Raw genomic sequence first — 16,687 nt, 5'->3', positions numbered from 1 at the left:
TCCCCAGACCTGTAGCGTCTGTGGAGACACAAGAGATGGCAGACGCAGGAATCCCGAGCAACAAACAATCTGCTGGAGGAACTCAGCGGTTCGAGCAGCATCTGTGGGGGTGGGAGAGACTGCTGACGTTTCAGGGTGAAACCCTGCATCAGGAAATACTCTGGTAGCACCATGCAGTGTAGTTAATCGCCCACTATAAATGGCTTCCATAAATTGCCCGCAACGCATAGGCGAATGGTATGAAGCCGATGGAAATTACTGGAGAATACGAATACAATCAACGTAGGATTAATGTTTAAGGGCAGCATGGGAATATAGTGGTTAGCACAGCGCTTTACAGTACCAGCAACCCAAGTTCAATTCCCGCCTCTGCCTGTGAGGAGTTTGTACTTTCTCCCTGTGACCGCATGGGTTTCCTCCAGGTGCTCTGGTTTCCTCCCACAGTCCAAGGACCTACCAGTTGATAGGCTAATTGGTCATTGTAAATTGTCTTGTGGTTAGGCTAGGGTTAAATCGGGGATTGCTGGTTGGTGTGGCACGAAGGACCGGGTGGGCCTATTCCGCGCTATATTTCAATCAATCAAGTCAAGTCGCTTTTTATTGTCATTTCGACCATAAACTGCTGGTACAGTACACAATAAAAATGAAACAACGTTCCTCCAGGACTGTGGTGCTACATGAAACAACCGAAAACTACACTAGACTACAGACCTACACAGGACTACATAAAGTGCACAAAACAGTGCAGGGCAGTACAATAAATAATAAACAATGGGCACAGCAGAGGACAACTTACAATATAATAATAAATAATGTAGATGGCAGTCTAGACTCTGGGTATTAAGGAGTCTGATGGCTTGGGGGAAGAAACCATTGCCCAGTCTGGTCGTGAGAGCCCGAATGCTTCGGTACCTTATGCCAGGTGGCCGGAGGGCGAAGAGTTTGTATGAGGGGATTCGTGGGATCCCTCACAATGCTGTTGCCTTTACGGGTGCAGCGTGTAGTGTAAATGTCTGTAATGGCGGGAAGAGAGATCATTGAAATAGATAAACAAGGCGGGGATTGAGGGGGGGATCTTATTGAAACGTATAAAATCCTAAAGGAATTGGACAGGCTAGATGCAGGAAGATTGTTCCCGATGTTGGGAAGTCCAGAACGAGGGGTCACAGTTTGAGGATAAAGGGGAAGCCTTTTAGGACTGAGATTAGGAAAAACTTCTTCACACAGAGAGTGGTGAATCTGTGGAATTCTCTGCCACAGGAAACAGTTGAGGCCAGTTCATTGGCTATGTTTAAGAGGGAGTTAGATATGGCCCTTGTGGCTAAAGGGATCGGGGGTACGGAGGGAAGGCTGGTGTAGGGTTCTGAGTTGGATGATCAGCCATGATCATAATAAATGGCGGTGCAGGCTCGAAGGGCCGAATGGCCTACTCCTGCACCTATTTTCTATGTTTCTATGTTGAGGGTCAGCAGGGACTGGGTGGGCCGAAGAACAGGTTGCGGCGTTGTGTCTCTCCCTACGACTCCATGACTATGACTAGCTATGTGACGTGGGGGCAGGGTGCGGTTAAAATGAAAACAAAATCGCAAACATTCTGAGAGGACGAAAGAAAAACGTCAATTTTTTTTTTTAAAAAATGCCTGCTCGGAACTACCGGCCAAATTCCCGGCACCAGCGCGGGTCAGGTGCAGGATTTACATCAGAGGCAAGAGAGGGGAAAAAATGTAAAGTAACCAGAATGCTTCGGAGTGTAAGAGCTTCAGTTCCGGAGTAAAGAGGCGATGAGTAGGTCATTAAACAGCATCTTGTGATCTTGGTTGTTCCATTTTGATGCGATCGATGAGGAGCGAGAAGAGGGCAAGAGGAAAAGTACACAGACACACTCACACACACACATACACGGCACCGCACTGAAAAGCTGCTGGCCGCATTTCCAGTTCGGTTAGTTTCATGTTTCGTGTGTTAGTTGTGGCGTTGGCTGAAACTGACGCGATTAGCGCTGTTACACAATCGGGGTTGCTCTCTGGGCAAGGATCGCCGGGGTAGCGCCGCGCTGGGCTGGACTTGCATCTCCTCCCCACGTCTCCCTAAACAGCCACTTCCCCTTTTAAATTCTTAATTGTAACTCCCCCCCCCCCACCCACCCACCCCTCCACTACCCAACCCCCCCTCCTTTTTAAAAAAAATTCCCCTCCCCTTCCCCGGCTTTGCGAATCCAGCCATGTTACAGAATGACACGAAAAGGCAATCAGCCTGCAGTCCATATCTGGAGACGGAACTGGAGTCCTTTAAGAGTGCAGAGGTCAGCTGTGGGAGTGAGAGTACCCAGCTGGACTGCCACCCTGCACCTGGCAACTTGGTGCTACAAGATCATGGAGGGACTAGCTCACCTCACAGCAACCTAGGCTGGCCCACCAGCCAGGGGGGCGAGGAAAGCCTCCTCCAGCAGAGGGTCCTGCCAACTGCCATGCTGCTGCCCAAGATGGTCCACCTGGGCCCCCTCTTCGGCGGGACTTTCCCCTCAGCGCACCAGATGGGGCTGTTGCAGCAGCACAGACAGTCGTCCCTCAACCAGCATCCTCCCCCGGGGTCCTTCCCCCAAAGGAACGGCTTCAGCGGACAGCAGCAGAGTTTCAGGGCGTTCAGCTGGGGCGGACACCAGCAGCAGAGCGGAGGAGGTGGAGGAGGAAGTGGTGGCTGGGACTCCCTCAGTACTCCCTGCAGCAGGAGCCTGAGGAGATCGGTTGGAGTAATGGGAGTCTCGAACTCGATCGCATCCTGCTCTTCCAAGAGGTCCTATTCCAGTCACCTCATGGTGCCTCCAAAGTTGAACAGGAGCCAACCTGGACTAACTCCCAAATCCTGGATGGATGACAACCCAGTGTGCACAGACAGCAACAGCAACTGGCTGCCTCACCAGCAGGTAAACCCCTTATACTTTTCTCTTGGGACTGTCACAATGTGCGGGCTGGAAGTATTTTGCTACTGTTGACACCTCCCTTACTGAAGGGATTATCTGGGCTCACTTCCGTGGCTCGCTCTGCTAACTGGAGGTCAGTGGTTTAGGCTATGTCATCTCCAAGTTAGGAGGATGGGGGCCCAGTGATCCAGGTTTGATCCTGACATCCAGCGAAGTGTGTGTGGAGCTTCTGCCTTCTCCTTGTGAATGTGTGTGTTTCCGCTGGGTGCTCCAGTTCCCCCTCCTCCCACGTCCCCAAAAAACACTGTCTAGACAGGTGCCCCTGTAAGTTGCACCTCCTGCCAGTGAACTGTTGGGTATGTGTGGGTTTTTACAGGGCAAGTTAGTACGAGGTTGAATGTTCCGTGAGTCAACATTGGGCCAAATGGTTGTATAGAAATGTGGAAAGTGGGTTCAAGACTTGAATTTTTTTTGAAAAATTGAGATACAAATGCAGAATAGGTCACTCTGGCCTTTCATAGAAACATAGAAAATAGGTGCAGGAATAGGCCATTCGGCCCTTCGAGCCTGCACTGCCATTTATTATGATCATGGCTGATCATCCAACTCAGAACCCTGCACCAGCCTTCCCTCCATACCCCCTGATCCCCGTAGCCACAAGGGCCATATCTGACTCCCTCTTAAATTTAGCCACACTGGGCAGCATCCCTCAATTTAATCCCAGCCTAATCACAGGACAATTTACAATGATCCTACCAACCAGTAAGCCTTTGGACTGTGGGAGGAAACGCACGCGGTCACGGAGAGAACGTACAAACTCCTTACAGGCAGTGGCCTGTACTGTAAAGCATTGCTATGCTACCTTGCCCATATTATTACAGGTGTAACACCCCAGGCAGTACTGAGGGAGTGCTGCACAGTCTATTAAACCCAAGGTCTGTCCTCCCTTTCAGGTGCATGTTAAAGATCCAAAGGGAATATCTTTAAGAACAGAATTCACCTGTGCCTGCGATAGCCTGTTTAATAAAAACGCTTTATCGAGCAGTTATCACAGTTCCATGGGGGCCTGCTGTGCACAAATCTGTTGGCGCAAAGCTGACTTTGCAGCAGTCACTGATGGTAACACACCCGAAATGCTGGAGGATTTCTGCAAGTCAGACACCTATGCAGGGGAAATAAATATATTTATGATTCACTGATTCTAAGGTGTTTTGAAAGGGTATATGTTAATGTAGGCCTGTTCTGGTTCCCTTCAGCCCTTCCCTTTTCCCCCATGGTCCACTCACCTCTCCCATCAGATTCCTTCTTTTTTCAGCCCTTCATCTTTTCCACCTCTCACCTCGCGGCTTCTCTCTTCATCCCCCACCCAACTACCTTCCCTCTCACCAGGTTTCACCTAACACCGAGCTTGTACTCCTTCCCCCTCCCTCCAGCTTCTTATTCCGACTTCTTCACCCTTCCTTTCCAGGCCCAATGAAGGGTCTCAGCCTGAAATGCCTTCTGCTTATTCCTTTCCATAGTGGCGGCCTAACCTACTGAGTTTCTCCAGCATTTTGTGTGTACTATGCATTTGCAGACTCTCTTGTGTTTATGTCAGCTTAGGCCTTCCTTCTTTGTACTGGCTCATTGTAACATTGTGCCCTGTCCCCACAAGACACTGATGTTTCTCATTAACAGAAATTTTGCTGACTTTGTCTATGGGAGGGGACTTAGTAGCCTGGGGTACTACATCTGCGGGCTACACCTCGTCTGAAATGCCCACGTCTCACAGATGTGGCCAACATGGGCTCCTTCTCCATTGCTTGCGTAGCTTAGCAAAGGAGACCACCTCTCTCATCTCCCTGAGCAATTAGCCGAAGGCGCGCTAATGGCCAGGTCACAGTCAGTGTCCAAGTTAGCAAGAAGCAGTGATCTTTACTGTTGCGAGCATTGGGAGATCAAAGGAATTGCCAGCTGGCCATGTTACTGGGACCGGAGGCTTTGAGTTATAAGGGTAGATTAGGACTTTGTTTCTTGGAGTGAAGGAGGGAGAGGGGTGATCTTTTCGACCTTTATCAATCACGAGGGATATACAGCATTCAGCACCTATATAAAGCTCGGGTGCCTAAGACTTTTGCACAGTGCTGCATTTGTCAACGTGGAGCGGAGAGGGAGTTTGTAAATCTGACAGGAGCAAAGACCATAAGGCCGTAAAATCTGGGAGCAGAATTAGGCCATTTGGCCCATCGAGTCTGCTCCACCATTTCATTATGGCTGATTCATTTCCCCTCTCAGCCCCATTCTCCTTTATCCCTTTATGCCCTGACCAATCAAAGAATTAATCAACCTCTGCCTTAAATATACTCAATGACTTGGCCTCCACAGCCACCTGTGGCAACGAATTCCACTGATTCACCGCTCTCTGGCTAAAGACGTTCCTCCTTATCTCCATTCTAAAAGTTCGCCTGTCTATTCTGAGGCTGTGTCCTCTGGTCGTAGGCTCCCCCTCCATAGGAAACATCTCCACATCCACACTGTTGAGGCCTTACAATATTCCATAGGTTCCAAAGGATGTTGGGAATGATGAGGGTGGAACGCCATGGGAGGGTTGTGAGAGAGGTGACAGAGAAGGAGTACAGGAGGCTGGGGTGATGCAGGTGCAGACACATCTGGCGCTGAGACAACAGGCAAGGTCATTTAATTCCAAACTGTTGGTTTATCGATCAATACAGAATGTCTGCCTGGCTCTTCCTGTTCCCTCTCCTCTTCTCAACCACGATTCCCCTTCCCCTGCCTCTTCCTACTCTCGGTCCACAATAGAGACCCATATCAGAATCAGGTTTATCATCTCTCACATATGTCACAAAACTTGTTTTCGTTTGTGTGGCAGCAGTACAGTGCAATACTACAATACTGTGCAGAAGTCTTGGGTGCCCTAGCTGTATAGTGTGCCTAAGACTTTCATACAGTACTGTAGATCAGTGGTCCCCAGTTGTCGGCACCTAATTAATTAGCTTGTTTATTTCTGCTTTTTTCTTAAAGATGTGCTGGGTGTTCTGGTTTCCTCCTACAGTCCAAAGACGTACTGGTTGGTAGATTAATTAGTCTTTGTAAATTGTCCTCTGATTAGGCTAGGATTAAATTAGGGAGTGGCTATTCAGCATGCCTCAAAGTGCCAGAAGGGCCTATTCCATATTGAATCTTAATTTAAAAAGTTAAAAATGATTTAGAGGGATATGGCCCATACAAAGGTGAATGGGACTAGCTTGGTCAGTATTGACCAATTATGTCAGTAGGTCTATTTCTGTGCTGTATGACTCTTCGATTCTACCCAAGGGCTCTGCAGAATGGAAGAGGCCTTTAACTTGTCTGTTGGCCGCTTCCAAATGAGAGGGATTAAAATCACATTACTGCTTGAAGGATTTCCACTGTGAATTGTGGAGTAAAGCGCTAATCCCTCCAATTGAGGTGGTGGGGGAGGTCTGGAATCTAATAAATCCACTACCACAAGGTCACCCTGAATTTGGGGCAGGGGGGCAGTGGAATTTAATGGGCGGAAGAGGGGAACTGCAGGAGGGCAAAGGGATTGTGGTGGTGAATGAGAGGAGTGGGGGGGGGGAGCTCAAAAGCTTCAAATTCAGACCACATAGTTGGGATAATGCTATAAAACCGGGCCTTGTTTTGTAATCTGAATCCCCATTTTAAAATGGAGCCTGGACAGGCTAAGATCTGGAGCAACAAACGATCTGCTGGAGAAACTCGGTGAGTCGAACAGCATCTGTGAGGGTGAGGACTTGTTGATTGGTTTCAGGGTAGGGTCTTAATGCAGGGGTTTGGCCCAAGATGTAAACAGTTCCTTCCCCGCCCACCTACAGATGCTGCTAAACCCACCGAGTTCCTCCAAGTAATTGTTTGTTGCCCTACTTTAAGCTGCTATCTAAGAATGCGGGGGATCTAACTGAAACCTACAGAATGTTGAAAGGACTAGATAGGATGGATGCGGAGAGGATGTTTCTTATGGTGGGGGTGTCCAGAACTAGAGGGCACAGCCTCAAAATTGAGGGGAGATCCTTTTAGAACAGAGGTCAGGAGGAATTTGTTTTTAGCCAGAGAGTAGTAAATCTGTGGAACGTTCTGCCACAAACTGTGGTGGAGGCCAAGTCCGTGGGTATATTTAAGGTGGAAATTGATCGTTTCCTGATCGGTCAGGGCATCAGAACATGTGGCGAGAAGGCAGGTGTCTGATGATGAGTGGGATCCGGTTTCAGCTATGATGGAATGGCAGAGTGGACTTGCTGGGCCGAATGGCCTAATTCTGCTCTTATGTCTTGTGTCTTAACTCTTTTGAAAGCAGATAACTTTCCTGATAGTTATTTAGTTTTTCAGTAAGATCCTCTTTTTGTTTGGCTTTTGCCTGTCGTTGGAAAAGTTGATGTCTACATGTCCATGTGGCCTAGAGCAGTGGTTCCCGGCCACTGGGCCGCAAAGCATGTGCTACCAGGCCGCGAGGAAACGATATGAAATGATACGAGTCAGCTGCACTTTTCCTCATTCCCTGTCACGCACTGTTGAACTTGAACACCAGCCCCCCCCCCCCCCCGGGTCAGTCGGTCAGTCCGTAGTGCAAAAAAAGGTTGGGGACCCCTGGCCTAGAGGGTCAATGGGTGTCTTTGGGCGCCTGTACTCTGACTCTGTTTAACACTGTGTGAGTCTCACTTGGTGATCTGAAGGAGCTGACCTTGATCTCAGAGGCTGCAGCAACTTCTCAAGAGTAAGTTGTTCACCATTAACAGCATTGCAAAAGTCTTAGGCCCCTATATATGGCCAGTGTACCTAAGACCTTTGCACAGTACTGTAGTCATTTTATGTATTGCACTGTACTGCTGCCACAAAAAATTTCTTTGCATGTGAGTGATGATAAACTTGATTTTGATGAGGGCCTCTGTTGTGGACTGAAATTGGGAAGGGGACAAGGAAAGAGGAATCATGGTTGGGGGAAAAAGGAAGCAGGAAGTAGCAGAGAGATATTCTGTAATGATCAATAAACCAATTGTTTGGAATCAAATATGTTTTCCTGGTGTCTCGGGGCTGGCTGTGTCTGCATCTGTGTCACCTCCCTGCCCCCGACACTCCTCTGTCAGCAGTCCCTCACCCCTCCCACAGCACTTTGCTCTTACCATTCCCAACATCCTTTGCACCCGCCAGATTTCCAAACTTGCTCTCTGCACCACGTTGACAAATACAATACTGTGCTAAAGTCTCGGACACTCTAGCTACTTGTGTGTGTGTGTTTTGCACAGTACTGTATTTGCTGCGGCACACAAAATGGAAATCGGGTAGCACCTGTGGAGGGAAATGGACAGGTGATCTTTGAGTTGAGACCCTTCATCTGGATTGAAGGATCGAAGGGGAGACAGCCAGTGTGAAAAGATGGATGGAATGGGTGGAGCAAGAGCTGGCATGTGATGGGTGGATCCAGGTGAGGGGATAATAGGTAAATGAGGGAGAGAGTGGGGATGATGTCAGAAACTGGGAGATGAAAGGCGGAAGTGACAAAGGGCTGAAGTGATGGGGTCTGACAGGAGGCAAAGCTGGAGCAATGAATCGAGGGAGGATGGAGGGAAACCATTGGGATGCATTTGTGGGTAGAGAGGATAGGAGAGGTGAAAGAGATTGTAATGCGATTGCTTGAGTGGAGTATGATGTTCTCCTAAGTTGTCTATTGGTGGTCTTCAGGTGGCTGTGGAGGTCGATTTGGGATCCAAATATCCTGAAGGGTTTTCAGACCTCACAATTGTGTCCTCTTCTCCACTTACTAATCGTCACGGGACTTAATCCGGGGTGTCAGGGTGGATTCCTTGTGCGCGATTTTGTTTAACGTGCAGCGGCTAATGCACGGGTAGCCATCACAAGGTCCTTGACAGGTCGGAGGCAGGGTCCAGTGGCATGGAGTGTAAGATGACTGAGGACCCTTCATTGAGGTAGCCTTCCTCAGCCTTCACTTCTTTTGTGATGTGTCTGGTAGCTCCACTGTCGAGGTCTTTGTTTGATTGATATTTGTTTGGGACCATCCCCTTGACCTCACTGCTGTGGGTGACCCTACCAGGAGCTGAGGGATGGATAGCTAAACTTCAGATGGAATCCCTCTCGGGATCTCAGGAACTCACAGGCCTCTCCACCACAACAAGGTGACGATCCTCAAGAGAAGGATTGGGGAAAGAGATAAGGTGATGTGGGGAGAGGAGAGGAAAAAAAGAAAAGAACAAGAAAAAGATGGGTGAGGTGAACAGTTACCAGAAATTAGAGCATTCAACGTTCCTGCTGCTGGGTGTGAGACTACGCAGGAGGAGGTGAGATGCTGTTCCACTAATTGGTATTTAGCCTCAATGTGGCAGTAGAGGAGGCATGGCTGCGTTGTGGGGAGAGATCTCCAGCGTCTAATAATAATGTTGAAGTGAATGCAGATTAGGTCGTTGTGTGACCAAGATGGTGGTGTTCTCATATCCTTGTCGTTCTTGTCCTCCTTGCTGGTAGAGGTCACAGGTTTGGAAAGTGTTGTCGGAGTACCCTGGGCATTTTTTTTTATCAATAGTGAACACTCTACCATTGAACTGCCCCCCTCTACCATTCCTTCCATTCTCAGCCCGTTCATATGCCTGTCGAAGAGCTTCTGTTGTATTTACCTCCACTACCAACTGTGGCAGTGCTTTCCAGGTGCCCATCGCTCTCTGTAAATAAACATTCGCCCTGCACACCTCCTTTGATTTTACCCCCCTCCCCATCTTTAAATAATGGCCTCTAGTTTGTGATGTTTTGACCCTGGGAGAAAGATACTGGCTGTCAGCCCTATCTGTGCCTCTCATAATCTGATACATTTCTATTAGGCCTCCCCTCGGCCTCTTCCCAGGTTTGTCCAACCTTTCCCTATGGCCCATGGCACATGTCCTCTAACCGATGGGCATCAGCGTTTTAGAAACCTTCCACCATCAAGTTTCTGAACAGACGATGAACCAACCATAAACACAACCTCATATTTTGTGTTGTCTTTTTGCAGTACTTATTTAAATATATAAATAGTGCAAAAATATATATTTTGCTTTTTACGTCTGGCATTGTAGTGCTGCTGCAAAACAACAAATTTTATGAAATAGGTCAGTGATATTAAACCTGATTCTGATTCTCTCCTGCACCCTCCCCATTGCATCCACATCCTTCCTAAAAAAGGGGCAATCAGAATTGAACGCAATAGTCCAAATGCTGATGAACCAGAGTTTTATAATATGCGGATGAAGCAGAGTATTAGTGAAAGCAGCAATGAGCTGGGAGAGGGAATGGACCTGAGAGTACAGGAGCTTATTTATTGTGCGCAATATCTTGCAGGAAATCTGAAGGTCAGATAAAATTTTCCATTGCTCAATCGAACAACACTAGGGGAGAAGGAAGCACAGGTGCTCTTTCATGTGAGGGAGGAATGCTTTGCCAAAGACTGTAAGTGCCAGATAACAACTTTGATCTCCCGTCTGAGGCCTAGAAGCCAGCCCACTGCTGAATTAGTGCTGCCACAGGGCCTGGGTGTTCCTGAGCTAGTCCAAGCCGTTCGTTGCTGCCTTTTGCCTCTGGATCAATCCCCGTGTACTGGTGGGTGTACGCCAAGGCTCGGCCTTGTTAGTCTGCCTTGAGGGAAAGGCCAGCCCAAGGCTGAAGTGTGAAAATGACACTGGGTGGAGATTTTGGTAGTAAGACCTTGGTTTCTGATACTGCAACCCCGTCCTTGTGGCATGGGGAGAGATATCACATGTTGTTTTTATCCCAGACTGGATAATTCAGCAGGCAAAGGAACTGAAGAATTTAGGTCAGCACAAAACTCTTAGCTTATTTTAAAACAAAAAGAAACTTCAGTAGGAACTCAGTGGGTCAGATAGCGTCTGTAGAGGGAAATGGACAGTCGATATATTAGGAGAAAAGAGTGACTGTCCATTTCCCTCTCTGGACTAACACACACGGAAAGCTGGAGCATCTTAGCAGGTCAGGCAGCATCTTCGGAAAGGAATAAAAAGCCCTCTACAGATGCTGCCTTCCCCAGCCGTTTTAATTTTGCTCCAAATTCCAGCATCTGCAGTCTCTGGCATCTCCATCTTCTTCTAAATTTTATGGTTTTCATCTCCTCACCTCCTCCATCCTCCACAATGCACATCAGTGAAGATAATTGGCCAATTAAATTCAGTACTCACTCATACAGAAAGCTGGCCACTTACTATTTAGAAAATAGAGTTGAGAATCAAAGGGAGAAAAGGGGGTTTGATCAATTGTGCTGTACTGAGGCTATCTAATTTAGCTTCTGTGGATGTCTGCATTGGTTGTGGTAATGCCTGGCGTCAAGGATCTTCAGTTCTGAATGCTAATACGAAAAAATCTGCAGATGCTGGAAATCCAGGCGGCACACACAAAATGTTGGAGCAACCCAACAAACCAGGCAGCATCGGTGGAAAAGAGTAAACAGTCGATATTTCAGGCTGAGATTATTCGTCAGGATCGGACAGGTCCCGATGAAAGGTCTTGGCCCAAGATGTTGACTGTTCCATAGACGCTGCCTGGCCTGCGAGGTTCTCTACCCACCCCCCCCCCCCCGGTGTTCAATGGTCTTTTTTTGTTTTAAATGGATTCTATTGTTTTTTTTGTTTTGTGGCTGCCTGTGGGAAACAAATCTCAAGGTTGTACATATAAAGTATACATACTTCGATAATAAATTTATTTTGAATTTTGAGATCTTGGAGTGCAGGTCCACTAATCTCTACGAATTGCTTTGGATTTCCAGATAATGACTTTTTAAAAAAAAACAAATCAATCACTTGTTTTCAGTTCCAGAGGGATGGCATTAAAATATAGGGAAATAAGCTGAACCTTTTTTAGTGCATACTTGGTATTGCATGCAGTTCTGATTGCCATATTATATAAAGTATATAGAAATTTGGAGAGAGATGCAGAAGCTTACTAAGATTACAGGAGAGACAGGAGGATCCTACAAGGATTTTAAGAGAGTCTAGGAACAAGGGCACAACCCCAGGATTAGATTAGATTATGAGGACACTCAGTCCTCGTTTATTGTCATTTAGTAATGCATGCATTAAGAAATGATACAATGTTCCTCCAGTATGATATCACAGAAGCACAGGACAGACCAAGACTAAAACTGACAAAAAACACATAATTATAACATATAGTTACAACAGTGCAAAGCAGTACTGTAATTTGATAAAGAGCAGACCATGGGCATGGTAAAAAAAAAAGTTCTCAAAGTCCCGATAGCCCCATCATCTTACACAGACGGTAGAAGGGAGAAACTCTCCCTGCCATGAACCTCTGGCGCCGAATAAAGGAACACTTTTAAAACTGGTAAGGAGGAACTTCTTCAGCCCGAGCGCAGTGAATCTATGGAATTTGCTGCCACAGAGAGCTGTCCAGGGCAAGTCATTGAGTCATCCAGGGCAAGGCAAAAGTTGATATGTTCTTGTTTGGTAAAGGGGTTAAGTATTATAAGACCATAAGATATAGGAGCAGAATTAGGCCATTTGGCCCATCTAGTCTACTCCACCATTTCATCATGGCTGATCCAATTTTCCCCCTCAGACACAATCTCCTGCCTTCTCCCTGTATCCCTTCATGTCCTGATTAATCAAGAATCTATCAACCTCTGCCTTAAATATACACAAAGACTTGGCCTCTACAGCTGCTGAAGAAATTTCTCCTCAGCTCTCTTCTATTCTGAGGCTGTGTCCTCTGGTTTTAGATTCTCCCGCCATGGGAAACATCCTCTCCATATCCACTCTATCTAGGCCTTCCACCATTCGATTGGTTTCAGTGAGGTCACCTCTCATTCTTCTGAATTCCAGTGAATACAGGCCCAGAGCTATCACATGCTCTCCATATGACAAGCCTTTCAGTCCCTGAATCATTTTTGTGAACCTCCTTTGAACCTTCTCCAGTGTCAGCACATCATTTCTTAGATAAGGGGCCCAAAACTGCTCACAACACTCCAAGTGAGTCCTCACCAGTGCTTCAACATTACAACCTTGCCTTTATATTCTAGACCTCTTAAAATGAATGCTAACATATTTGCCTTCCTCAACATTGACTCAATTTGCAAATTAACCTTTCAGGAATCCTGCACAAGGATTCCCAAGTCCCTTTGCACTTCAGATTTTTTGAATTTTCTCTCCATTTAGAAAATGGTCTGTTCTTGTATTTCTTCGACCGAAGTCCATGACCATATACTTCCCGACACTGTATTCCATCTGCCAATTTTTTCCTATTATCGAGGGAAGGCAGGAGAATGGTGTTGAGGGGGAAAATAAATCAACCATGATTGAGTGGTGGAACAAGACTTGATAGGCCAAATAGCCAAATTCTCCTCCGATGCATCTTTTAACACCCCAAGTGCAAAAGTCTACATATGAGGTAGGAGGTGCTAAGAGGGTTTTCTTTCCCTTAAGGAAAGATGGTTTAGGGGTCACCTAAAGGAGGATTTGACAGGTTAGATTGGATGCACAGAGAATGTTCCTGCTGTGGGGAAGAGCACTGAAGATCACAGCCAAGTGATATGGAATTCAGCTGTTTTATGCAATGAATGGGAGAGTGGGACTCGTGGCCACAGAAGGAGTGGGGGCTGTTGATGCATTTAAAGGGAGCAAAGGGTTGATGAAAGGCAGGATGAGGCTGGAAGGGAGGATTAGGGCTGGCATGGCTGCTTGGACTGGGTAGCCTCTTCCTATTCCTTTGACCTTGTAACTCTCCCATAATTCTTCACCCCTCCAACACTGGACTCTTTTTGTTCTTTGTCCTTTGTCACAACATTGAATTAGAATCAGGTTTATTATCATTGATGTATGTCATGAAATATGTTGTTTTGCAGCAGAGTTACAATGTTGCAATAAGAATTGAAACATAGAAACAGAAAATAGATGCAGGAGTAGGCCATTCGGCCCTTCGAGCCTGCACCGCCATTCAGTATGATCATGGCTGATCATCCAACTGAGAACCCTGTACCAGCCTTCCCTCCATACCCCCTGATCCCTTTAGCCACAAGGGTCATATCTAACTCCCTCTTAAATATAGCCTCAACTGTTTCCTGTGGCAGAGAATTCCACAGATTCACCACTCTCTGTGTGAAGAAGTTTTTCCTAATCTCGGTCCTAAAAGGCTTCCCCTTTATCCTCAAATTGTGACCCCTCGTTCTGGAATATGTTAAAGTTAACTGAATAGTGCAAAAAAAAAGCGCAATTGCGAGGTGGTGTTCATGGACTGTTCAGAAATCTGGTGGTAGAGGGGAAGAAGGTGTTCTGAAAACACTGAGTGTGAGTTTTCAGGCTCCTGGACCTCTTCTCTGATGGTAGGAATGAGAAGATGGCATGTCCCGGGTACCAAGGGTCCTTAATGATGGATGCCACCTTCTTCATGCATCACCTCTTAACGGTGAGGAGGCTAGTGCCCACGATGGAGCTAACTGAGTTTACAACCTTCCACAACTTTTTCCAATTCTGTGCCTTGGCGCCTCCATTGTAGACTCTGGTGCAACCAGTCAGAATGGTCTTCATGATACATCTGTAGAAATTTGCTGGAGTCTTTGGTGACATACCAAATCTCCTCAAACTCCTAATGAAGTGCAGCCATTGGTGTGCCTTCTTCATGATTGCATCAATTTGTTGGACCTAGGACAGATCCTCTGAGATGTTGCCACCCAGGGACTTGGACCTGGTACCAGAGCTTTCCGCTTCCTAGTCTCCAAACTCTTGGATTTCATCTCAACTTTCTCAACCTCTTTCTCTCTCTTCTCAGATGCCTAACAGAAAGCTCTTAAATGCCAACACTTGGCCATGCATTTGTTCCCCATGCTAATGCCTCCTTTGGCATCACAGTTTACTTGATAACACCCTCGTGTAGGTAGTGTATAAATGAAAATTGGATCTGCTCTAACAAGCCTTGTGCACTTGCTCAGTGAGTCTGGAAACAATTTTGGTGGACTTTGCTTAGCGTACTGGATCCATAATCTTCCAATCAGTTTTGAGAACAGATAATGATTAGCTTTATTTGTCGCATGTACATCAACACATACAGTGAAATGTGGTTGTGTCAAGGACCAACACAGGAACAGCCTGCAAGTGCCGCCATGCTTCTGGCAGTGATATGACATGCCCACAACTTGCTAACCTGTACGTTTTTGGAAACCAGAGCACTCGGAGGAAACCCATGCGGTCATGGGGAGAATGTATAGACTCCTTACAGACAATGGCGGGAATTGAGCCCTGAACTTCCGATCACTACTGCTGTGAAGTGTTACACTAACTGCTACGCCTCTGTGCTGCCCTGATTTTCATTTAAAACTTAACCTCGTTGTTGAATAAAACAGCATTGTATCGGGCCCATTGGCCCATCAAACCTGCATCAACCATCTGAGGTCTCCATCGGTCAGGGTTGACAGTGGATGTTATATCTTAGCTCTCTATATACTTTACACAAGCCTGGGCAGTACAATATGGAGAGCAAGCTGTTGCCCATGTAGCAAGCTTCCCCCCTCAATGCATCTGATGAACCCAAAGGAGTGGCAGAGACCGATACAATTTGGTACCATCAGTATAGCAGGAGTTGCCAGACAGTGTTGAACTCGACGTAGGACTGCCTTTGGGACTACAGTTCCAGATTTTCCTCTCTGGGTTTACTCCCGAAGCCGCCTTCATGAGTGGATGTAGGCAGTTTGAGATCAGAGTTTCGTCTTGTCTCCCTTTCTCTTCACCATTTACACCTCGGACTTCAACTACTGCACAGGGTCTTGTCATCTTCAGAAGTTTTCGGATGACTCTGCCATAGTTGGATGCATCAGCAAGGGAGATGAGGTTGAGTACAGGGCTACTGTAGGAAACTTTGTCACATGGTGTGAGCAGAATTATCTTCAGCTTAATGTGAAAAAGACTAAGGAGCTGGTGGTAGACTTGAAGAGAGCTAAGGTACCAGTGACCCCTGTTTCCATCCAGGGGGTCAGTGTGGACATGGTGGAGGATTACAAATACCTGGGGATACGAATTGACAATAAACTGGACTGGTCAAAGAACACTGAGGCTGTCTACAAGAAGGGTCAGAGTCGTCTCTACTTCCTGAGGAGACTGAGGTCCTTTAACATCTGACTGAGGATGTTCTACGAGTCTGTGGTGTCCAGTGCAATCATGTTTGCTGTTGTGTGCTGGGGCAGCAGGCTGAGGGTAGCAGACACCAACAGAATCAACAAACTTATTCGTAAGGCCACTGATGTTGTGGGGATGGAACTGGACTCTCTGACGGTGGTGTCTGAAAAGAGGATGCTGTCTAAGTTGCATGCCATCTTGGTCAATGTCTCCCATCCACTACATAATGTACTGGGTGGGCACAGGAGTACATTCAGCCAGAGACTCATTCCTCCAAGATGCAGCACAGAGCGTCATAGGATGTCATTCCTGCCTGTGGCCATCAAACTTTACAACTCCTCCCTTGGAGGGTCAGACACACTGTGCCGATAGGCTGGTCCTGGACTTATTTCATAATTTACTGGCATAATTTACATATTACTATTTAACTATTTATGGTTCTATGACTATTTATTATTTATGGTGCAACTGTAACGAAAACCAATTTTCTCCTGGGATCAATAAAGTATAACTATGACTATGATCAGAGCTTTCCTTCTCCTGGATGAACTGCCAGCCATGGCTGACAAGCCCCATCTGCTCGAAGTTTTAAGGCACCAGAAACCCCCTTTGCCCC

General features: G+C 46.8%; 1 protein-coding gene across 1 annotated transcript in view; it reads left to right on the top strand.

Moving 5' to 3' along the window:
- Window positions 1–1,721: 1,721 nt before the first annotated feature.
- LOC134351023 (cytoplasmic polyadenylation element-binding protein 2-like) overlaps window positions 1,722–16,687 on the top strand; it is a 74,293-nt gene continuing 59,327 nt past the window's right edge. The window contains exon 1 of the mRNA XM_063057002.1: window positions 1,722–2,923. Coding sequence (XP_062913072.1) covers window positions 2,222–2,923 — 702 coding nt within the window. The 5' untranslated portion in view covers window positions 1,722–2,221. The remainder of the gene's footprint in view (window positions 2,924–16,687) is intronic.

This window comes from Mobula hypostoma, chromosome 8 (assembly GCF_963921235.1).
Source record: "Mobula hypostoma chromosome 8, sMobHyp1.1, whole genome shotgun sequence".
NCBI lineage: Eukaryota > Metazoa > Chordata > Chondrichthyes > Myliobatiformes > Myliobatidae > Mobula > Mobula hypostoma.
Note: the sequence above shows the minus strand (reverse complement) of the source record. Positions and strands in the feature narration are given on the sequence as shown.